Source organism: Diachasmimorpha longicaudata, chromosome 19, assembly GCF_034640455.1.
Source record: "Diachasmimorpha longicaudata isolate KC_UGA_2023 chromosome 19, iyDiaLong2, whole genome shotgun sequence".
NCBI classification, from domain to species: domain Eukaryota; kingdom Metazoa; phylum Arthropoda; class Insecta; order Hymenoptera; family Braconidae; genus Diachasmimorpha; species Diachasmimorpha longicaudata.
Genome location: NC_087243.1, coordinates 2,080,824 through 2,105,799, shown reverse-complemented (window position 1 = coordinate 2,105,799; position 24,976 = coordinate 2,080,824). Strand labels below are relative to the sequence as shown.

The 24,976-nt window shown below is 38.7% G+C and overlaps 2 protein-coding genes across 5 annotated transcripts in view; one reads left to right on the top strand and one right to left on the bottom strand.

Moving 5' to 3' along the window:
- Positions 1–3,345, top strand: part of LOC135171247 (sodium/hydrogen exchanger 9B2) — a 39,440-nt gene extending 36,095 nt beyond the window's left edge. For 3 of the 4 annotated variants that reach the window (XM_064137652.1, XM_064137651.1, XM_064137650.1), the window contains exon 6: positions 843–3,345. In XM_064137652.1, the coding sequence (XP_063993722.1) occupies positions 843–1,367 (525 nt within the window). In that variant the 3' untranslated portion in view covers positions 1,368–3,345. The remainder of the gene's footprint in view (positions 1–842) is intronic. The other variant, XR_010300514.1, reaches the window with a different exon arrangement.
- On the bottom strand, positions 3,174–22,088 carry LOC135171246 (probable G-protein coupled receptor Mth-like 3). Its single transcript, XM_064137649.1, has 7 exons — positions 21,340–22,088; positions 18,280–18,568; positions 17,182–17,419; positions 16,791–17,123; positions 10,468–10,646; positions 9,004–9,181; positions 3,174–3,775 (listed from the first exon to the last, which is right to left on the bottom strand). The coding sequence occupies exons 1-7, from the start codon at positions 21,973–21,975 to the stop codon at positions 3,442–3,444; spliced, it is 2,187 nt and encodes a 728-aa protein (XP_063993719.1). The 5' UTR covers positions 21,976–22,088; the 3' UTR covers positions 3,174–3,441.
- Between the last annotated feature and the right edge of the window lie 2,888 nt (positions 22,089–24,976).

The window sequence follows — 24,976 nt, the reverse complement described above, 5'->3', positions numbered from 1 at the left end:
CATTTTACCTGCTCGGTCCATGTTACGTCTTCCTCCTTCTCTTATTAAAGAAATGTTCAATAAAAAATGAAAAAATGAGGAGCCATTTTACCTGCTCGGTCCATGTTACCTCTTCGTCCTTCTCTTATTAAAGAAATGTTCAATAAAACATAAAAAAAATTAGGAGCCATTTTACCTACTCGGTCCATGTTACCTCTTCGTCCTTCTCTTATTAAAGAAATGTTCAATAAAAAATGAAAAAAATTAGGAGCCATTTCACCTACTCGGTCCATGTTACCTCTTCCTCCTTCTTCTATTAACGAAATGTTCAATAAAAATTGAAAACAATGAGGAGCCATTTTACCTACTCGGTCCATGTTACCTCTTCGTACTTCTCTTATTAAACAAATATTTAATAAAAAAGGAAAACATTGAGGAGCCTTTTTGCCTACTAGGTCCATGTTACCTCTTCCGTCTTCTTATATTGAGAAAATGTTCGATAAAAAATGAAAAAAATTAGGAGCCATTTTACCTACTATGTCCATGTTACCTCGTCATCCCTATTCTCCTCACCGATTTCTCACGATTCAAGAAAAACCCTAAAATCCACCAGATAACGATGAAAACCAGCGCAAAACGATGAGATAAACCAGGCAAAAGATAAAGAAGATGATTGAGATAAAAAAAATGCTAGTTCAGATAAAACCCAAAAAGATCAAAAAAATAATTCCGAAACAACCTAAAAAATACAAAAGTTCCTTGACTCAAAAGACCAAAAGATATTCCAGATAAAAGATAAAGATAAAAGATAAATATGTGAATAATTATCCGAAAAATCTCACTAAACAACATCTTCCTTTCAGAATCCCGTGACGATATCCTTCGAGATCTTCTGGATGATCTTCGAGCCGATTTTGTTCAGCGTCACTGGAACCCAAATAAAAATCAACGAATTAGACGGCTCCACCGTCTACCTCTGCATCGCCTGTCTCGTCGCTGGAATAGTTCTCCGTATTTTTGCGACAATTTTAGTCGGCGTTGGTTCACGATTGAATCTGAAGGAAAAAGTATTCATCGCCCTAGCGTGCATGGCCAAGGCCACTGTCCAGGCAGCACTGGGTCCTGTCACCCTCGATCAAATAGACCGAAATGATCCGGAGGCGGTGCGATATGCTGAGACAACCCTGACACTCTGCGTCCTATCGATTATTCTAACAGCTCCAACTGGAGCTATAATTATCTCACTGACTGGGCCAAGATTGCTCACGAAAACAACTGCCCTCGTTGTGCCCCAGGAGGGCTGGAGATCCCGGAAGCATTCCATAAGAGACATTTCCATTATCAACGAGGATCCAGATCTCGAGGAGAGCGCTGATAGCAAGCCCTGACTCCTCGGCCAGATGATTATCTCATTTCTATTGGACGATATTTGTGAATCATTGCTCTTTCGTTTTGGCATTGAGCAGCCAAACTGTACATATTGACGTTTACATCGGGATAATAACGAATTGTATTGATTACGAATTAATTTTTTTTTTCAATCTGTGGAATAGTACCGCAGTATTTGACGTCTAGTTGGAGATTTAGGTGCAATAAAGCTGTTGTTTTTATCCAATTGTTGTTTTTGAGATGATTTATTCGCTTGAACGCAGGTTCAAGCGAATAAATCATCTCAAAAACGTCTGTTAAATGTCTGTTAACGGATTTTGTATTACAGATTGTTCGCTGAGTGACACAACTTCAATAATTGGAACACAGATCACTTATTCACTGAATTTTTATTCTAAGATTTTTATTACACTGAATTGAAATATATGAAAATGAACTTAAGGTTGGACATGAACCGCGGAGAATATTATAATCGACCTGTTCTCCATGAACTTGGATACGAGACTAAAAACTACCTTGAAAAATTGGAAAATATTTCCGGCAAATTCAAGAAAAGGAGAGGGAGGTTGAGGATTAAACTGCAGGTGATTTATGATGGCCGATGGAAACTATTTCCAGGGAAAATATTCTGATGGGGGCAAGAAACTTTATGAGAGGGACGGAAATGTATTTGGCTATGATTTTATGATGGGAAAATCCCAATGGGAATCCCCAGATATATTAACACCCACAACTAACATTCCGCGACGGAACACAGATCGTTGGGTTCTGAAGATCGATCTCCGAGGCCGTATCGTCTATATAGCAGACGACACATTCGAGCTGATAATTAAATTGACTCAAAACAATTAACGACTTGTGGGTGGGGTAGTTGTCGTGATGATCGGCTCAACGAAAAAATAGTCTTCAAGTTTGACCCTTTCTTACGGTTGCAAATCGCAGGTGTACTCCTGGGTGCGGCAACACGTCTCCTGTACTGCTATTCGCGAAAAGTAATTCGAAAGCAACGATGTTCTTGTTTAGGTGAAAGGAACAAATAATCGTAATCACACTAATTGATGTTCACAAATAATTTTAAAATCTTTAATCTAAACAACTGTTGTATTTGATGTACCTGACAAAATGATTATAATTAGGATATTGGAAGATCGAGATCAGGACTAAAGACTGTCTCGACTAATCTCTTCGGACGTCTTCACATTCAAATATAGTCTCCCCACCACAATTCCAACATAAGAATTTTTTTTTAATTTCTTTTCGTCGGGAGGAGACATCTCACTGTCCTGAAATGTCAAAATTCTTCAATTTCGTGATAGAAGTGTGTCCCGTCGCGGAATTATTCATCGTGTTGGGGTAATTTCAAATTCAAAAAAATAGAAAAACCCAGCGATTCTTTCTAAAATTCAACCTAGAATTGGTTTTACTTTTTTTTTGTTTCTTTAATTTTCTCACATACAAATCTTCAAATTTTAATCTTCTTTTATTTTCAATACTACGGCCACAAAGACCACATTTTCAAGTAATCCGTTATTTCCAAATATTCCCTTCATTTCAGACTGAAAGTTTATTACGTTATGACGGTCACTCGGACAGTTCAGACCCAGACACGTTCCAAAACTTGCGACGCCCTTTTCCACCTCCACCCTCCGATCATCACCCACTATCCCTCACAAACGAATGAAAACGTTCCTGTATTTTTCTTAACCAATTAAAATTCACCAAATTTTTCTGCACATTCCACGTGGACTTTGAACATCTAACTCGGCATTTTTCTCCACAACTTCAGAATCCAATTTTCCTTGACGTTCTTTCGTATATTTTTCGTATAGTCGAACTGTTACAACGCGTCGTTATACCCAACTCCCGTAATTCAAAATCCTTTCACAGTCCATTTCATAATTTTTATTTTAAAAAGTGTTAAATAATTCTCATCGAGTGTAAATAAAGAGTGAAAATATATTGATATTTTAAGGTGAAGTGACTTGGTGGTATTTTTTATTAAACTTTTGTACCTTTAGACTTTCCAACAGTTTGCGTAGAAACGATTATTTATTACCAAACTAAACCAAGTGCTCAGGGGTTCGTGTTGACAGCAAACGTAGACATCAGGGTACTACAACTGGCACTTTTTCGTACCCTGAATGGATCATGCAAAGTGTTGTTCAACGTTCCCTGAGTGTTGGACCTCCTCTCGTTCAATCTGTGCTTAAGTGCGCGATAAACTTTCTTCTTCAGGACGAACAGAGTAAAAATGAGAAGTCCCTGGAGACAGTTGAACGCATCGGATACGTAAAAGAACTCCGCTCGCCAGTTGAAATTCGTTGCGTAACGATTGAGAATACTGGAGATGATCTCCATGATCCAGGACATTCCCATGACGATGAAGAGTTTGATGTTGACGATTAATCTGAAATATCAATTGTCTGTTTATCGCTGGATTCCGAATTGAAGATAAAAGTCAAACTTCAACTTGACACGCCATCTTTATTATGAGAACGAAATATAGGGAGTAAGGCCCAAGGTGGGTGATTGGCTAATTCAGGTAAGGGGTGAGCCTTGAGGATGTGATGTCCTGACATCTCGAGCGGTCGGGGGGTGCGTGTGTTGCATGAATCACCGCGAGATTGAAATTGCGTAATTAAATGTCGTATTCCGAAGAAACAACGTTTTTTATAATATAAGGAGAACTGGAGAAGCGAGGTACTATTCACTGATTAATTTATTCTTTGTTTGGAGAGGATACTGATTTTAGGGTGGATTGGGGAGGAGTGCAATGATGGGTAGTTTTGAACTGAATGAATTATAACACTGGGTAAATTATTCTGCCGATTTATTTCTGCTGTGGACAACCACTTGGGTCAATTAAAGTAAAAACACCACGTTGGGTTGAGTTTCTTAATCGCGAATAAATTCCCGTGATTGTCTGGTAAATTTAACTATGCAAGGTGATGGTGATGTAGCTAATTGTCTGGAATAGGCGTCCACACTGACGGTGGTGTAGCTGGAGACACTCAGTAGTGGATCGGTGATTGTACAACGAACTATTAATTAAACGAAAACAAAACGTTATAGTCCGAATACAATGCTGAACTAACTGGCCGTTGGGTTTCCGGGTTTGCGGTAGGGCCTGACCGTTGACCCGACGATGCCCGAAATCTGACGGGTTTGATCGATTTGATCGACCGTCCTCATGGAGATTAGGCTTAGTTTCAAACATTCTTAAGATGACACTTCTGAATTCGGAAGGTGTTGACTGTTTAGACGGTGATTTGGAACTGATTGAAGGGAGAGTTCCCTCGCAGGACATGAGTCTTGGTATTATGACGGAAAAGGGGAAAATTGAGGAGTGGGAGTTTTTGGAGGCGCCAACATTATTTTATCGTATTATTGACGCGATAGTCTATTTTTCTTTAAATTCACAGGTGACCCTTCCCTGAGGTTGTAGGGCTCAGGTATGCACAGTGGCACGTCAATTTGATTTTACGATAAATCTCGCTTACGGAGAGTAACCCGAAAGCGATAAGGTTAGAAGGGGTTTAAATGAAATTTCGCACTTGCTTAATTATGATTCACTCAAACACTAGTTTTTTATTAAGATTTTTACGGTTGATATTAACAAAGAATTTAAATCGAATTGCACAAGATTTTAGTTATTTTAATATCTGATGTTTAAACAGTTAAACTTGAATTATTAAACTTATTCCGGAAAATTGATTTTAAGTACTGAGCTTCTAAGGTGTTGGCTCTTTGAAATCTTCGAAGTAACTAACTGTTACCTCTCAAAATCGCACGTACCAAGTTAGTACTGAGAGGATAAGTCCTTTATGGCATGTAATAAAAGGAAAGACCCCAAAGAAAGAAAAAGGGCTAGAGCCATCTTCGAATGGTCATGTGGCTCACAAATGTGTCCTGTGAATAATATTTCAGAAAAGCAAAATTTTGGATGAGGTCATCAACAAGGATTTATTGACACTAAAATAGAAAAATTTATGAGGACTACGTGCAGATCAAGAATTTTCCGAGATTAAATTATCATTTTAAAATATATAGAAAAAATGCAAAGAATATTTAACGGTCCTCTGAAGACTTAGTTTCATATGCGACCGAACAAACATTTATGGCAAATATTAAGGTCTGTCTGGACATTTGCGGACAGTTGGAACCTAATGGTTTTATTAGTTTAAGTGCAAACTCATTTGGTTAGGATGGGGACTAGGTTTGAAACTTTAGAGGGTTTGGAATGTATTTGGGAATAAGGAAATAATGTGGGTATACAACATAAATTTGATTTGTTGGAAAAGATTATTCCATCACACAATTGACAAAGGGAACAAATAACATTCCTCAAGTGTGAAGTAAATAGTTCAACGTAAATGTCACGTTTCAAATTCACGTTGAATACAATTGCGAGAATACTGCGTTTTATTTTGAACTTTCTGAAGTCGTAAATTCTAGAAATCTGACGTATACAGAACAGTATTTGCAATTTCTACTAGACGCCGAAATAATCTTTGTGTAGTTGTTTTTAATAAAAGGAGTAATTCGATGAGAGGAGAATTAAGGAGGAGACGACTTTGATTATTGGAGAGTTGGAATTATTACTCACGTTTTTACGAAATTGATATTTATTCTCAACAATATTTGGTATAATATACGAGGGCACTTCCGACGAGGTGTTTCTTCTTGGAGATGAGGTTCGTAACTGTTCTAAATTTTCAAGTGATTAGTCAAAATGACCTGTGATGGGAGGGACAATATTTTAAATGGAGAATTCGGAAATGCAGGAAGTAGGGAGAGAGGGAGAGATTGGCACCTTGGGCCTATTCCCCGATAAAAGACGTCTGGGTGAAAATGTTGAGGGACCGTTGAGGGTCGAGCGCAATAAATGGACAGACAATAAAATAATTCTGAAGGGTCTAAAAGAGGTATTAGAGAAATAATTTCGGTGATTTTATGAGTTTACAATTTTTCTAAAAGACAAAGCTGAGTTTGATTAAAATTCTAAGACTTGTTCATAAAAAAAATGAAAAAATAAGAGATTGAAATAAACACATATTGAATCTTGTTAATTTCGCGTACTTGATACGCAACACACGTCAAGTGAACACATTTATTATAGAAAAATTGAGAGGATCGAGTTTATTTTAAAGTCACGGTCTCAGGTCGTTAAATATTAATTTCTGTTTATCTTAAAAGTTTTCCACCGCATGTGTTCATTGTTCATTGTATTCGCTAAGTTGAGGACTTAGAGTCCTAACATAGAGAAGACATGACACGTCACGTGTTCCTTCCTCCCTTTTTGTTCCCCTTTTCTCTTGTGGGCTACACTTTTCCCTTTTCGGAGGGCCTAGTTTTGCGTGCGCAGCTGTAGTGGGGGTGGATGGGCCCAACCCTTCGAAGTAAAATTAAGTCAGCTCAGTTCATCTTTCACAAGCCCTCTGCTTGCAGCCTCTCTCTTCGAGTAGATAAATTATATTGGGTACCAACATATTTACAAAATAGGACAGAAAAACGTATAATGTAAACTTTTATCATTTTTGAGAAGAAAAGGAACTGGCTAGGCGTAACCCCTACCATAAATTATTTCAATCACTCTTGGAGAAAACTCGAAATCTCCAGAAACACGAAAAATCACGTACGGGGAAATTCTCGACAATAGTTTCTCTTTTTTGGTCAACTGAAAATTGTCCGGGTGGTCAGCATATGGGTGACACTCGTTGCGTTGCGAGAGCGCATCGGTCATAGGTGCACTTTCTCCTTTTTTATATACATATTTTCCCTACCCCTCGGGTTGACCAATTCCAGCTCAGGAAATACTCTAGCCATTCACTAGCAATTTTTTCAGTAATTTTTCTTGCAAAAATCATATGGAGAATTATCCTGTTCCCCTTCCTACCTCATCCAAAAATCCAATCCAATCCAATCCATTGTGAAATGGTTACTCTTTCGATTTTTCGCGACCAATCAATTTTAGGAAAATCCCTTCCCACTCTTCTTACTCAGGGCCAAGGACTCCCGTCTGAAAACTTTACAGGTTAGTCTACATCGAACCATTCAAACAATCACTTCGTGATTTAAAATTCATCTTCAAATCGACCTAGCCAAGTCTTCCATTCTATAGAATTCAGCTCCATGTTAGTCTTAGAATTCTAAATTTAAAAGAAAGTGATACTTATAAGACTAGTGTAATTTAAAGTGTATAAAAGAATTTAGTGCAATTAAATAGTGATCCTTCGAGTGACTCAAAGCATTTTTATTAATTGCTAACCCTTAAAATAACTAAACCCTTTTAAAAACAAACATAACGCGCCGAGTGAAATTACCGTAGCTTGGTTGTCTCAGTCCTTAGCAATTTTAATAAAAATTACAGTTAAGACGAGACAAATTAAGTTATGACAAGTTTAAAGTGTAGTTAAGTGCTGAACTTAAGCAAATTCAAATAAAAGTGTTAATGTGCTCTCTTAAGGACTTGTGTGTAATTAATTTATTATTTCAAGAATCGAATAATTCAATTACTTTGAACTTGTCATTTATCAATTTTGATGGAGTCCTCATTAGAGGTTTAGTGGCTAACGAACCCACATTCGAAAATTGGCGCCAAAATTACTCATCTGGCGCCTGGAGGACGTAACAGAGGTTGGACTTACGGAAGTAAGGGAGAGGTATGACGTCTTGAAGAATGGGGAACTTGCATGATTTTTTTTTATTTTTTTTTTACATAGTTAATGGTCCTAATAATAGATTTTTCATGAAAAAACATTTAAAAAATCGTTTAACAATTAATTATCGATTGTTCAAAAAGTGAAATTTTCAAATGCTCCAAAAGTTGTCATGACGTCATCAGGCGGGTCCTATACTTCCGCATGTGGCGTCATCTACCGGATCATAGATTCCTACCGTCGGTATATCAAATTTACCTAACCCTACCTGATTAAACCTATTTAAACTGATTTAACCTTAACTGATTAAAATACTCACAAATACTCCAAAATGTCAAATGACAGTCAAAAAGTTGAAAAACAACCATACAAATATTGTTTTGTACCATCGTGTGCGAACTCAACTGTGTCAACACCGAATAAAGTGTTTATAACAGTTCCTGCGTGCAAAAATATTCGAAAATTGTGGTGTGAAGCCGCAGGTTATTTTCGCCCATTACTGGGCAGAAGTGACATTTAACAATGTAACCTCTACTGTTTGTTGACACCGGCTGACGTTTAGAAAAATATCAGTGCTGTCATCTAGCGGCTGAGATAAGAAACCGGCGTCACCGCCTGATGACGTCACGAGCGTTAAAAAGTGGTTCAAAATTATGCAATTTTCGATTACTTGTTAAAAAAAAAACTGCAATGAGTTAGAATGCATTTTTCATTGGAGAGTATTCCATAGGCGTTAAACTATTTATTAATACATTTATTTCTCAAATCTGGGCCGCATGCAAGTTCCCCATTCAAGGTATTGAAAAAATATCGAGGAGTAATCAAACGATTTAGAGAGTTGTGGAGTAAAAGGATAATAACACCATTCGTTGGGTTTCTGGAGTTTGAAGGATTAAATAATAAAAAGTAATCAAGTTTTTGGAAAGGTTTTGGGGGTAGAATTGTGTGGAATATTGTGATGTTGGAAGAGACTCACTTGGACCTGTCGGAGTGAAAACGCCGACTCCTGGGGTCTGACGCTGGGCTCATGACCCTCGTTATCTCGGCTCTGACGCGATTGCAGTGGAGCGACGTCAGGATGAAGAATATCACGTTGACCACTAGTTGAATTGATATGGGAGTTATGAAAAAAATTATAACGCCACTGGATTCCGCTGCAAATGTTAAAAAGATCCCATGAAACTTCAGATTTTTCGTTCGTTTTTTTTTTTGGAAATTTTTTTTTTTAGTTTAAGTCTAGTGTTGGTTTCATGAAATTTAAATCGTAATTTACGTGATTCGGGGAAACGTGTGAGTTTTTCTTAGACATTATTCTCAATTTTGGGAGATATGAAATTTATAATTTTGGAAAGTCAAAGTAATTACGCACTTTTGTAGTCAACTTTCAGAAAAAAGTGCAGGACGTTTAGAAAAATATGGAACGTTCAGGGAAAAAATGGGGAACTACTCCGTCTTTTTTACCGAATATTGTTTTGAGTTTCAGATTAGGGATCAGACACATAATTTTTGGAGAATTTTTCTGTTGGTGTAGGAAGAACTTTTATAGTTTTGGAAAATTTAATGTTTATTTAATGCACTGAATAATTATTCAGTTTTTCTCCAAACATCCGAAAGTCATTATTTAATGCACTAAATTATTATTCAGTTTACTCTAAATATCTGAAAGTCATGATTTAACGCACTAAATAATTATTCAATCATTCTCGAAATATCCAAAACTCTTTATTTAACGCACTAAATAATTATTCCGTCATTCTCTAAATATCCAAACTCTTTATTTAACGCACTAAATAACTATTCAGTCATTCTCGAAATATCCAAACTCTTTATTTAACGCACTAAATAACTATTCAGTCATTCTCGAAATATCCAATACTCTTTATTTAACGCACTAAATAATTACTCAGTTCTCTAAATATCTAAAAGTCTTTATTTAACGCACTAAATAATTATTCAGTCATTCTCTAAATATCCAAACTCTTTATTTAACGCACTAAATTATTATTCAGTTTTTTCTAAATATCTACAAGTCTTTATCTAACGCACTAAACTATTATTCAGTTTTTCTCTAAATATCCAAACTCTTCATTTAACGCTCTGAATAACTATTCAGTCATTCTCTAAATATCTAAAAGTCTTTATTTAACGCACCAAATTATTATTCAGTTTTTTCTAAATATCTACAAGTGTTTATCTAACGCACTAAACTATTATTCAGTTTTTCTCTAAATATCCAAACTCTTCATTTAACGCCCTGAATAATTATTCAGTAATTCTCTAAATATCCAAAACTCTTTATTTAACGCACTAAATAACTATTCAGTACATCAAATAAAGATTTTCTAAATTTCCAAAACTCTATAAAAGTTCCTGCTACAATGAAAAAATCGGTCAAATACAAGGGCTCCATTCGAAAGCAAAAACCTAAAAAAAATCTTACAATTAAACCAGCACGAGTCGTCGCCGACATTCGGTCTCATATCCCTCGGCACGACGTCGGTGTAATCAGCGGCAACAGCGAGGCTGGCTAAACCCAATGCAGCACCCCAGGCGTACAAAGAATAAAGAAAATATCGTTTTCTTTGTGCTCCCCTCCTGCCCCCCGCGCCGCCCAAACCCCTAAAAGAGAAATGACGAGAATGAATTATCGACATATGCCATCCAGCATTCCTCAAATATCTCCGACTGTTTCCATCGCTTTGTATACATTAGACGAATTCTATTTTTGAAAATCAGTGCGTGCTGAGTAAACAAACATCTCCGGGAGCTCTTCTTCGTATCATATTGTTCCTCCAGGGGCCATTCATTTGAAAATCTAGTGACAGCGATCGCCAATTTCATGGGATTTCACGGAAGTTTGTCAGTGATTCGGTGATTTTAATTGATTTCAAATCTGTAATTGCACTTATTCTATAGAAATGATTAAAAAAATACTGAATTTTGATAATCAATAGGTTTATTGTAAGGTCTTAAGTAAATTTAGATAATTTCCTGAAGATCCTACTGACAAAATTACAAAAAAACTTATGGAATTTTGATAATTGCTCCGACGCGGAATGTGTGGAACGTGTAAACAGGCGAATCTTACAGAGTTTGGGAATTCCCCTTTGGGTCTTTCCCCCATTAAAAATTCGTTGTCCTCTCGTTTTCCAAATTCTCACATTTTCCCCCAACACCTTCATCAGTCCTGCCATAAAGGTGAAGACAGGCCAAATTAAAGTTTTGTGTTTATGGTTCACATTTGGTGATCAAATGTATAGATTTTACCATTTCACCACTTTCCACTTTCATGTTCTTTATGCCTGGATGCCTTCATGGCTGGGTCAATCCTCACACCAACTTTCCTCAGTCTGCCATTTATGATCCCTCACAAAAACTAAATAATTCCCCGTACCTAGCATCGCCTTTCCTGACCCTCGGACCCTTTGGGCCTCATCCCCCATACTCTAAGTACCTCCTAATTTTATTTTCCTCCGTGAAAATTCCTCCAATCAAATTGCCTTTCCAATCCGCAAGTAACCAATCACGTCTCCTTTCATTCATTCCCAGCTCTTGCAGAATTTCCTTTTCAAATTTCCTTACTTTCCAAACAGACGGTTCCGAAAACGAGTTCATCGTGAACACATCAATTTTTTCCTACTTGCGAGTTCTCATCCATTAAATTTGTACATCTCTGTGTTGAGAAGAATATAGTTTCATTTTCATATCAGTGTTTGTGTTAGTTAATTATTTTGCATAGACAGTTCGCCTTTCCGAGAGGCCCGTAACGAAAGTTATCATTTTCACTAATGAAAATGATTCATTTTTTTATAGTTGACAGAGGAAACCTCCCCCTATCCTAAAAATCCTCTCCACCAATCGTTCCAAAGCGTCAGTCTCTCTAAAAACCTTTTAAAAGACAGAGTTACATTTAACATTTTCTTTGCTATTTCTCACCTAATGTCCAACTAGTGTCGTCTCATCTATATCTTCTAGTTCGCTCTGAAGGTACCGACATAAATACACCTTTAATTTGTGATAATCAAGTGCAGTGTCGTCAAGTTTATTAACCAAACCACACACCCTATCTCCCATTAATCATTAAAAATCGTCATAAACTTCCAACAATTATTATTTATATCTAAAGTGATATTAAATAAATAGCTTGAGGGTACCTGCGCTATCGAAGCACATGTTTGATCCCATAAATAAAAATAAAAAAAAGTCTTAAGTGACGCACTGATTTCGCAAATGAATGGCCCCTCCTTGTTTCACGTTCTCACCTTTTCCTGGAGAGGAAAATGGAATAGAAAAGGCTCGGGGTGGGGGAGGGGTGAGGAGGGGAGAGACGACCGGGGTGAAATCTAAAGATAGACGAGTCTTAAAAGAATGGAATATAAAACAATAGTGAGGGTGATAAAAAAACATGAGCTGCAGTGGAAGATGAAAACAATGCGCATTACACTATAGTGTGTTGGCTTTTTGTCGACAACTTGGTTTGGTACTTGTGCACAACCTTATCGCCCGGGTAAGAGGGAAGGTTGGCCTGACCGAAGTGGTTTGAGGTGATGAGTTGGCTGCGTGGACACATAGAAACCCCCCGGAGGGCCATATCTTGTCTCGAGTCCTGAGCCTCTTCACAGCTGCCACAAAAGTTAAGTTTCCCCTTGTAGCCAACAACGACCCAAATCCCAGGAAAATATTACGTTTGAGGGATATCAAAGGGAGGGAGTGTCATTGGATTTTTCGGGGATGAAATGAAAGGGAGATGGGAGAGACTGAATAAAAATGTCGTTTGAATTTATTTTCTTTTTGTCTTGAAATGGCGAACGATTTCTTTGAATTTCCACGAATCGGATATGAGGTTCGACGGGGAATTTATTTTTGAAATCACTGAGTCAGTTAAGAGTGATATTGGGGGTAGTTTAGGGGTTTTTAGTGCGATCGAAACTTGTGACGTCACGTGACATCGGGAGCTAACGAATTCGGTTTTCAAGTCGTTTGTGGTACGTCGTGAAATGACAACGGCGAGAAATTTTTTAATTCATTCTTTCGCTTTCATGAAATATGTGCAATTAGAAATTTGAAATCAATTGAAGTGTCACTGGGTCATTAAATTTCCGGATGAAAGATCTGAAAAAAAATTGAGGACCAAAATATTGTTCGGTAAAATTTTTCTAAATTTTTTTTTGCAATCACTTTTAAAATTAATTAATCAATTAGGTAAAGCATATTCTTCATAGAAATCGACATCTTTTTGTTTTTAGGAACCGCCATCAACTCTTAGAGAAAGCAACGAATCAATTATTAATCATTAACTTGACGATTATTTTCTCGTAATGAAATATTATCCGCAAATCCACTCAAATCATTTATATTGTCATTATTCTTCGAATTTTTGATTGCACTTCGAGAAAATATAATTTTGTCAATCATAATTGTTGTAAACAAATGCTCAAAATTTCCCTTGGAAAATCCGCATTAAATTGTTTTCCGAAAAATATTTAATTAGCAAAATTATATTTACCCCTCAGTTTATTTTCAAAATTCACGTGTCATTACCTTAATCTTTATCATTATCTTTATATTTATATTATTTTCGTTTTTGTCTAGCTGACCCGCTGCAGTGAATTGTTACATTACTGCTTCACTGAGTCCCTATTTGTGGGATATTCCTGTCGAGGATATTTTTTCTGCGGATATTTCCCCCGAGATATTTGACATGAATATTATTATTGTGGATATAATAACATGAAACCGTTTTTTTAAAGTGAAATTTCTTAAGCGGCCTCAGAAGAGGTTGCGTTAAACATTTAACGCACCAGTGGAGGGGGACTCGCGTTAAACCTTTAAGGGCCCTAGGAAGGAGACGAGTATTCAATCAATCGTGACTGTCTAGAATCAATAGGCTGTGTTGACCCTTCAACTAACATCAATCATTCACGTTATCGATTTCATTCGATCAATCCTGACTGTCTAGAATCAATAGGCTGTGTTGACCCTTCAACTAACATCAATCATTCACGTTATCGATTTCATTCGATCAATCCTGACTGTCTAGAATCAATAGGCTCTGTTGACCCTTCGAATAACATCAATCATTCACGTTATCGATTTCATCCGATCAATCCTGACTGTCTAGATTCAATAGGCTGTGTTGACCCTTCGAATAACATCCAATCATTCACATTATCGATTTCATCCGATCAATCCTGACTGTCTACAATCAATAGGCTGTGTTGACCCTTCAAATAACATCAATCAATCATTCACGTTATCGATTTCATCCGATCAATCCTGACTGTCTAGAATCAATAGGCTGTGTTGGCCCTTCGAATAACATCAATCATTCACGTTATCGATTTCATCCGATCAATCCTGACTGTCTAGAATCAATATGATGTGTTGACCCTTGAACTAACATCAATCATTCACGTTATCGATTTCATCCGATCAATCCTGACTGTCTAGAATCAATAGGAGATGTTGACCCTTCGAATAACATCAATCATTCACGTTATCGATTTCATCCGATCAATCCTGACTGTCTAGAATCAATAGGCTGTGTTGACCCTTCAAATAACATCAATCAATCATTCACGTTATCGATTTCATCCGATCAATCCTGACTGTCTAGAATCAATAGGATGTGTTGACCCTTCAAATAACATCAATCATTCACATTATCGATTTCATTCGATCAATCCTGACTGTGTAGAATCAATCGGATATGTTGACCCTTCGAATAACATCAATCATTCACGTTATCGATTTCATCCGATCAATCCTGACTGTCTAGAATCAATAGGCTGTGTTGACCCGTCGAATAACATCAATCATTCACGTTATCGATTTCATCCGATCAATCCTGACTGACTAGAATCACTAAGATGTGTTTTTTTTTTCAAAATTACCATCTGGCAACTCTACATACCGGTACAGGTGACTGTCCTACCGACAGTCTCCCGTTGGTCAGAGCCTCAGGTTTTGAAAAAATTCGCATCCTCTGGGATTTGAACTCACAACCTTCCGCACACTAGGCCAGCGCTTAACCACTCGCGCCACTGACGCCGGTAATGGATGATCTTCACCCATGAATTTTGTCATTAATCTTTGGAATTATCGGCGACGCCAATCTCGCGGTAGGGGTGGAAGAGGGGGAGAGGGGGCGGAGGGATATAGTATTGGATGCGACGACATTCTAGGAGGGGATGTTGTTGGATTTTTGTGGGTGAGGAGTAACATATAAGACCTTATCTCAACGAGAACCGCACAAGTCAAAAGGACATTTCGGTTTTAGTGTTTTGGTTATCAGAAAGATAGTTCCATTACTCCATTGATATTTCATCCCCCGGAGGGCCTTAACATTGAAGCTACTAAACGTGATGAATGCGGGGATCGGCATCAATCATTAGATTAGAAATATTGAGGATATTCGAGTGGTTGAGGGAATTTTTTTCGGAGGAATATTTTCGTCAGAGGTTATAGGAGAGGGTGAGAGGGGCTCAGTTGTGATTTCTGTGGCGACGCGATCTGACGGGGGTTTCCGGAAGTATTTAGTCTAGCGAGTCCTGGGAAAATAATGAAGAAATCGAAAAATTAATGTTAAGGGGAAAAGGAACGAAATCAACCCCTTCTGGTGTTTTTAATGCCGCGTTAAACGTCAAACGCAACCCGAGTGGAAATTTAGTTCAGGTGCAGATGAGGCTCAGGTCAGATCAGACTTGACAATCGATCAGGTGCTGATCCGACAACTCGATGAAGTCTTGAATTGATCCGGATTTTAGCACATTTACCGGATCAGGGTTCGAAAAAACAAAATGGATTAGCACTTGATAACTAAAATCGAGAACCTTTATTAATTGATAATTAATTCAAAATAAGAAATGAATTATTTTTTTAGTTTATGCCACTTCTGTCGATGAATGTCTACCATAATTAATGCTGAAGAAATTCAACGATTTTTACCGATGTTGGGGATCGAACTTCGACCTAACGAGTACTAATCCTATGCTCTAACCACTGGACTATTGCGCTGCTGTTATTAAATCAATTCAGTTTAGCTCATATGACGTGTATTGGAAATATTTGTTCACTTTACAATTATTTAAATATTGCAATATGTGTTGCGAAAATTTCATCAATTGAAATTATATTTGATTTTTAACGATAATAATATTAACAACAACAAATAGAATAATGTATGAATAATTGAATAATTGTCTTCAAGCCCACCTGATCCAAAGTCGATCAGAATAATTGTAGGCGCCAGCTCAATTTCAGATCAGCTCGGCCTGATCAGAATTGAAACCGACTATTTACAGGCAAATGGACCTCAGTCTGAAATCAATCGTACCCCATCCGACCTTGATCAAAGTAATTGTAGGCGGATAATTCAATTTGAGGTCAGGTTAACCCGATCAGAATCTGATACGAATAAACGCAGGGGGAAGGGCTTCAGTTTACCTTCAGGCCCACCCGATCGGAACTCGATTAAAAAGATCAGAGTAATACGGATCGGGTTGAGTAAATCAGAGACTAATCAATTCTTCATCAAGTCCCGCCTGATCAGCTGAACCTCACCACCGCCATGTCAAGTTCTGATCAAACCTCAGGCTCGTCTGACGTAATTTCCACTCCAAAAACCTTTTCCGAAGTCCCCTAAGAAGTTTCGCCTTTCCAAAACGTTAGTTTTCACTCAAGTATGTGACACCCATTGTTATTAATTTTTATTTTTTTCAACATCTAGATTATGCCATCTTCTGGCTGAAGAAATCAATTTACCCAAAAGTCCACCAGATGTCAAAGCACATGACATTCAACCAGGAGAACGCAGCGAGAAAGCTGAACAGCGTCGCATATCCGAGGAATTTACAGGCCTTATCAGACGGCACCTCGTTATCATCGTCGTCCCTCGTCGACGATTCTGGTACTGCATTTGGTGGTTCAGTCAGGGCGATCGCCGCTAGGCAGGCGTAGGCTGCGAATAAACTCGCAACGTGACCCATCAACGTCTTTCCATGAAGATTTTGCAGGAGCGGTAGAAAAACATAAACGAGAAAAGTTATCAGTAGAAACATGCAGCTCGTTAATTCCAGAGCTGCATTGATACCAAATCTGCAAAGAGGAAGGGATAATTCAGTGATGATGAGCTATATCGTTCGATAATTAATACCTCCATTTGTTGGACCCCGGGGGGTCGGGAATTTCGAAGCACACGGCAGGGTAGAAGCCATCATCATAGCTCGTTACATTGCGGAACACCTCCACACAGTACTCGTGATGTTTGAATTTTCGATGCTCGGGTAGGTGAATGTGAATGGCGCCGTGGGAATCGATAACCGGAAGTTCATCGGGCATCAGTGGGTATTTTCCATGCTCGCACGAGTGTTCACCGGTTAATAATCCATATTCTTGAATTATTCAAAATGTTGAAAATGTTGAGGGATTGTTTTGGTGGATTTTGTCATATCGGTAGGGCTTGACAAGGATTGAGAAGGAGGTCAAGCTTGCTTGCCTCGAGATTGACTTCTGCCAATGGTGAGCCGACCTGGGGCCAACGTTCCTTCGATATGTCATTTCAAAGCCCTGGGGAGGGGACTTGACAAGGATTGATAACAAAGTAAAAGTGGCTTGACTCTAGATTGACTTCGACCGATGGTGGGCCGACCTAGGGCCAACGTTCCATCGATAGGTCACCTCACACTCGGAGGGGGCGGGGGGAATTGTCAAGGATTGACAACAAGGTCAAGCCGACTTAACTCTGCATTGACTTCTACCAATGGTGAGACGACATAGAGCCAACGTTCCTTCGATAGGTCATCCCGAAGCCCGGGGGGAACTTGTCAAGGATCGACAACATGATCAAGCCGACTTGACTCTACATTGACTTCTACCAATGGTGAGCCGACCTAGAGCCGACGTTCCTTCGATAGGTCATCCCGAACCCTGGGGGAAGGGACTTGACAAGGATTGACAACAAGGTCAAGCCGACTTGACTCTACATTGACTTCTACCAATGGTGAGCCGAACTTGTGCCGACGTTCCTCCGATAGGTCACCCCATAGCCCGGGAAAATTTTTTTTTTCTATTCAAATTATTGCGTACAATTATCAATTGCCAACGAAAAAACTCACTAATTCAGACCTTAATTTATCTTTAAAATTTGAAAATAATTAATGTTGATTAAATAATGAAACATTACACTATCGAAATGATTTTCCTAATTTCTTTGACAAATTAAATTTATTAATAAAATAATAAAAGAACATACTGGTCGTATCCAACGGTTTCCACTCAGAATGATTGGACTTGACTCGAGAGAATTCCTCGAGTCTTCGATGAAATTCACCCGGTGGCAGAGTATCCACTGGAATCATTTGACAAACTCCACCGATTCTCGCCTGGCCCTCGGGACAACACTTTCTCACACAAGCATTCCTATGACAATATTCCACACCGGTGCATAATCTCAGGATAAGCCCAGATGAAGTGCCTCTATCGAGGCATGAATTCTCCTCGGTCAAGAGTACACTCGTGTCCTCGTCAGACGAAATTGAAACCTGTAATGTAAACAGTAGAGGGGAAAAATAACATGGCTGGAGCAAGAAGTGGCGTCATAAAAAAATTTTACTCCGAGAAGAGGATGGGGTGTGGAAAAAAGGATAAACAGAGGTGTAGCCGAATAAATATTGATGAACATTATTCTGTTTCTGTGAATGGGAGAATCGTTTTCAGTGTTGAATATTGGGTGAAAATATTGTTAGTTCCACTGAAAAAAAATACAAAGTCGATTGTAAAAAGACAATTTAATCCTTCACAAAGAAATTTAATGTGGAGAATATTTTGACATTAGTTCGAAGAGGCGACTCATTGTAGACGTCACCAGAAAATACGGCAAACACTTCGGTTGTTTATGACCTAAACGACCCAACACGTGGACAACCCAATAGACAAAAGGGCCTTTGGGTCAGAACTCTCGTCCTGGACGAACCGAGACCTAAGGACACTCTCGAATAAACCACATCGGATTATCAATGCAGCAAGAATTATATCGAGTGTTTCACTAAAACGCATATGTTAAAAACTAGATAAAGATCGTGTCGTATAATTAAATAGTGTGGGGAATATTTTGACATTAGCTCGAACAGGCGACCCATTGCAGACGTCACCAGAAAATACGCCAAACACTTCGGTTTTTTATGAGCTAAACGACCCAACACGTGGACAACCCAATAGAGAAAAGGGCCTTTGGGTCAGAACTCTCGCCCTGGACGAACCGAGACCTAAGGACACTCTCGAATAAACCACATCGGATTATCAATGCAGCTGGAATTATATCGAGTGTTTCACTAAAACGCATGTGTTAAAAACTGGATAAAGATCGTGTCGTATAATTAAATAGTGTGGGAAATATTTTGACATTAGTTCGAACAGGCGACCCATTGTAGACGTCACCCGAAAATACGGCAAACACTTCGGTTGTTTATGACCTAAATGACACAACACGTGGACAACCCAATAGAGAAAAGGGCCTTTGGGTCAGAACTCTCGTCCTGGACGAACCGAGACCTAAGGACACTCTCGAATAAACCACATCGGATTATCAATGCAGCTGGAATTATATCGAGTGTTTCACTAAAACGCATATGTTAAAAACTGGATAAAGATCGTGTCGTATAATTAAATAGTGGGAGATATTTATTTCCTACACCAGAGGATGACAGCCCCAATATCCAAATAAACAAAAATTATTAATTGATGTAACAAAAAATTGGGAATGTGATAAATAATTTAATAACACGAAATACTACAACAGAATTGATTTTCACAAAAAAATTAGATAACATTTTTTAAATATTTTTGCTGAATTCCTGAGGCAAAATGGATACTGATGTTGTGGAGGAAAATGCTGAATTAGGAGTTCAAAGTCCACGTGGACTGTGCAGAAAAATTTGGTAAATTTTAATTGGTTAAGGAAAATACAGCAACGTTTTCATTCGTTTGTGAGGGATAGTGGGCGATGATCGGAGGGTGGAGGTGGAAAAGGGCGTCGCAAGGTTTGGAGCGTGTCTGGGTCTGAACTGTCCGAGTGACCGTCATAAAGTGATAAACTTTCGGTCTGAAATGAAGGGAATATTTGGAAATAACGGATTACTTGAAAATGTGGTCTTTGTGGCCGCAGTATTGAAAATAAAAGAAGATTAAAATTTGAAGATTTGTATGTGAGAAAATTTAGCAGTAAAATTAAGTGTAGGTACAATTTTAGGAAGAATTTCTGGGTTTTTCTATTTCTCTAAAATTGAAATTGCCCCAACACGATGAACCATTCCGCGACGGAACACCAATAAAGTCTTTATAATAAATTAAATATATTAACAACTAAACCGACGGCAGTGGCCGTGCGGTTAGAGTGCTAGACTCGCAAGCTAACGACCCGGGTTCGATTACGGGCACCGGCGGTCAAAATTAAAAAAAAAATTTATAGCGCTTTAATCTCACGGTTTCACTGTCGAGCGGTAGTCCTGTCAAAAGGACGACTGTACCAGGGCAAGTTTTCTCTCGAGTGAGGTTTTTTCCTCCCTTTCGGCAAATGCGGTACAGGGGGCCGGGGGGAAAGAAGAAGAGAGGCTGGAGAAGAAAGTTTAACCCTTTCGCTACGAGCGGTGACTATAGTCACTCAACACCTGACGCTCGCTATGCACGAGCGGTGACTTAAGTCACCCAACACTTGACGCTCGCTATGTACGAGCGGTGACTATAGTCACCCAACCCCTGACGCTCGCTATGTACGAACGGTGACTATAGTCACCCGCGAAGTTTTGTGAGCAGAGTATATTTGTTAGATTATATGATGAATTTTTTACCATTTCCTTTCTACGAGCGACTACACCCGCTCTGCGTAAGATACCGCGGTATTGAGCGTATCACGGGCGATTGCAGTTGTTCCGCAAATGCACACTTTTGGCGCGGCGGCTCACTCAGCGAGAGAAGCGCGCCGGAGAATGCGTCCGTAGTGAAAGGGTTAAGAGAGGCGGGAGAGGATGTAAAACAAAGTAAAAACGTTTGTAACATCAAAGAAATGAACAATTTAAAGAAAAAAATTATATCAACAACTATTTGACTCAATTTTCATTCACCTCCGCATTAACTCGACAGTGGACGAGTGAACATTCCTCATTCCCAAAATCCACGTGACTCACTAATCAACGATCCATTCCAACCTTGACCCCAGTGACCTCTCGATACCACACGATCCAAATCCCCAAAAAACATAATCTCCCTCGCTATCGCATAAAACCGCCAACAAAATCCCTCAAAATTCTATATTTACCTTCAGACTCCCATTTCCCAGAACCTGAAGATCCCTCCGGCTATCGATGACATAATCCACTATCGCATGTTGGCACTGAGGTGGGCCCCGCACAAAACTCGAAAACTCAACACCCGATTTTTCCCGAACTGACTCGAAGATAAAATCGGCGATATCCAACGACCCGGATGATGCCCTCGGGAGACAGTCCCGGACATCCGGATCGTAGACCCGATCCCGGGGACAGCAAAATCTCACTGAGGCCACTTTTGGGACTTGAATGCTGCCCACACCCGACCGATCCTCGCACCGAATGATGACCGGGATCACCCCGACTCTCTCGTCCCCGTCGAAGAGGTCGAGGCACCCGGACGACGCACTAATACTCGATATATTTTCACCGATGACGTCACTCAATTTTATTATCGAAACTTCCCCGGCGTCCGGACACTCGTCGAAGCGGACCCAGTTGTCCCGGGTGGTCCCGGTGGTGATGAGTTCCGTCGAGATGACGTGGGGGACACAAGTGAAATTTTTTCGCACCGAAATTATCTCACCTTTGGCACAGCACTTGCTGATGGTCTTGATGACCGACTCCTGGACACCACCGGCGAGGGTAAGACCGACGACGAACACGAGGATCACCGACGCGAGCATTTTATACCGACGGTCCACTCGAGAAGAAAAAAAATGTCATTTCGGGTGATGGAGGTGACGGGGTAATTCGATCGGAGGAAAGTTCTCGAATCGACCTGGAGCGCGACCTCGACTCTAACGAACCGCAGATGACAATCTAATGAACCGACGCTTCGATCCTCCGCCGAAAGCGATGGGCACTCACACAGACTCAAGTCGCGGATAATTTCGTCGCAGTCGTTCGCCCGATCGGTGACGCCACTTCAGGGTTCGGGCGATAGGTGTTGGGGTACGTTAAGGGGTTACTCTCATGTGAACGCATATATTTTACCACTTTTTAGGAAATTTTTTTTATGCGACAACAAAATTCAATCATTTTAATTTTTTAATGTATTTTTATTTGTATTGTCAAATGTACAAAAAAAATTTGTTTTTCGTGTAGGATTACTTTTTAAAAGATAAATCAGTATATTTTCAATGAAAAGTGTACAAACGATTCTAATACTAAATTCACTATCGGCTATTCTTCACACAATATTCACTCCTTAATGTACTACACAAAAACCTCTAACTATTTGTCTATCTAAAATACGGCTAACGTCTACAAAGCGTCTATCGTCTACGGTTGCTAAAACACGACTCTGGCCCTGTCCCTCTTTGCAACCCTGGACTGGGCCCTAATCATGTCACGTGGTCCTAACATCCCTGGACCACGCTGGCAGCACCGATTTCCATCTGGCACATCTGTGGGCCTCATAAACCCACAGACCCTCTAAGTGCATTTATGGTACAGGCTTTCATTCCTGTACCAATCTATGCCTATTTGTGGGAAACCCCACAAATAGCACCTACGCTAAAACTATCGTATAACTTATGGCTCTAGACCATCTTACGAAAACATCTATCTATATTATTATTTCTATTATGGGGATTTCCCCATAATTATTCGCGATACTACATTCGTTTTTTAGATTTTTAACATTTTTTTTTTTTTAAGTCAAAGTAGTCCCTAACATAAAAAGTAGTTCACTGGTCAAGGTGATAGCGGCTGTTCATGTTGTCTGAGATAAAAAAATCGAATGGATTATTATTCAGTAGATCTGCGGCTATCGTCCCTACCAAATAGAATCAATGTCATTAGAAAAAAAAAAAATATCGAACTTCAAAAAAAAATCACGAAAATCTTGTTCTTTTTCGTTAAAAATCGTTTTAAAAAAATATGAAAATATTTTCGAAAATAAACAATTCTGGTAGGGACGATAACTATAAATGAGTAGAAGAACATATGTCAATTTTAAAGCAATCGGTTGTATACTTTTTTTTTAGGACCATGACAGTTTCAGAAAATGATGATTCGAGAAAAATGCGTTTAAAGTTTAAGGCCTGGTAGACAGTCGCTTACGACACGTCGGCGACTATGAGCTGTAACATATCAAATACTATGAATTTCGGTCTGAATTTTTCACAGCATGTTTTCAATAGGTTTTACTGTCCAAATATAAAAAAAATCGATTTTTCGAAGTGATCGCATAAGAGTAACCCCTTAAAGTGAAAGGGAAAACGCGGAAATTTTTTTCAAAAGTGGTGAGTTGGATTTACTTTGTTGCCAAATCTGGGGTTTGTTAGTTTAATTATGGAATTTTGAAATTATGTCAAAGAAATATGGAAATGTGACCGTCATAATGACGACATTTTCGGTCATTTTTACATATTTTGGACAGGCCAGGGGGAAAAGTTACTGGAGGAAATTCTAGTCTAGGGATTTTCCCAAATTTAAAACTTTTTTGGGTTTGAAATCTCGTTTGAATCCCCGGAAAATATTAATTGAGTGAAGGTCAAGGTCAGTTGTGAGGTTATGAGGAGCCTTTTGACAGTCGAGAGATTTTTTTAAATTGTCTTTTGGCCTCTCACCCCCTAATCATGGTATATTATATTTTTAGGATAGACAAAGGAGTGAGAGTGTTCCTGTAATTGTCTTGACAAATCAAAATTCTCCGAATTTTTCTAATTTTGAATAAGTGATTTAACACTAATTAATCACATAAGTGATTAATTAATCACATAAGTGATTTTGATCGCAACAGTCGGTGATCAATTATCCAATTTTAGTTGACAACATCAACATCGTAGATGTATTTAGTAGTCAACGCAAAAAAGGAGAATGTGAAGATGAATTTTTATTTTTTGGTTATCGTCGTAGTCATTAGAGCAACAGAAAGGAGAAGGAAAGGCAGAGAGAGGAGGAATCTTCCATCAGAAATTACTATCGAAGAACGTTCGATCTGGGAAATTAAAGAAAGAGGACGTTGCATCAATAAAATAAATGTTTCAAACTTTTACTGGTCATTTTTGGGGCAAAATCGACGTCACATAAATCATGGATTTGTCAGCTTTCGGGTGTCCAGAAGGCTTTGAAAATTCCCGAAATCAGTTTATTGCTCAGTTTGTCAACTCGGGAAGGGACATGTGGTGACAAAAACAAGGGTCACCTCCGAGGACTCTCTGCTTTTCCAAAAATTTAACCAAAAAGAAAAGAGTAGATGAGTTCCTCTGGAAAGCTCGTGGAAGACAGAGCAATTATCGTGATCCTCATCCGAGTTGAGAGACGATGAAAATATCTCCATTCGTTAAATTTACAAAGTGTTAGTGTAGATTCTTGACTACTCGTCAGTCGGCATAAACAAAATAAATTAACCAGACTTTCTTTATTTATACGTGATTGGTGTACAATAAATTAAAATTCATTGACTCTCGTCAAATTAAAGTGCGATGTGTTCTTGTTATTTACAATACAATTCAGTCATCCTACATTCCACCAATCAGTGCACCCCTTTTCAATGACTAAGTGCAAGTGTAATAATCAAGTCCAAACACGGAATTCAACCGACATCGAATTTTTGTCAGAATCTAGACAGCGACAGATCAACATCTCGAGTGATATTACATTGATAGCCCGACTACACTACGGTCAACGTGGTACAGAACAGTGTTTACAATTCTTGCTGCACGCCGAATTTTTTTT

What these genes read in the sequence shown, in the direction of transcription:
- LOC135171246 (XM_064137649.1), bottom strand. Translation starts at nt 21,975, where the DNA reads ATGCTCGCGTCGGTGATCCTCGTGTTCGTCGTCGGTCTTACCCTCGCC. An exon ending in GAAACCGTTGGATACGACCA is followed by an intron (nt 17,420 to 18,279) that starts GTATGTTCTTTT and finishes GAATAATTCAAG; the next exon opens with AATATGGATTATTAACCGGT. An exon ending in GACATCTGGTGGACTTTTGG is followed by an intron (nt 10,647 to 16,790) that starts GTAAATTGATTT and finishes TTTCTCTTTTAG; the next exon opens with GGGTTTGGGCGGCGCGGGGG.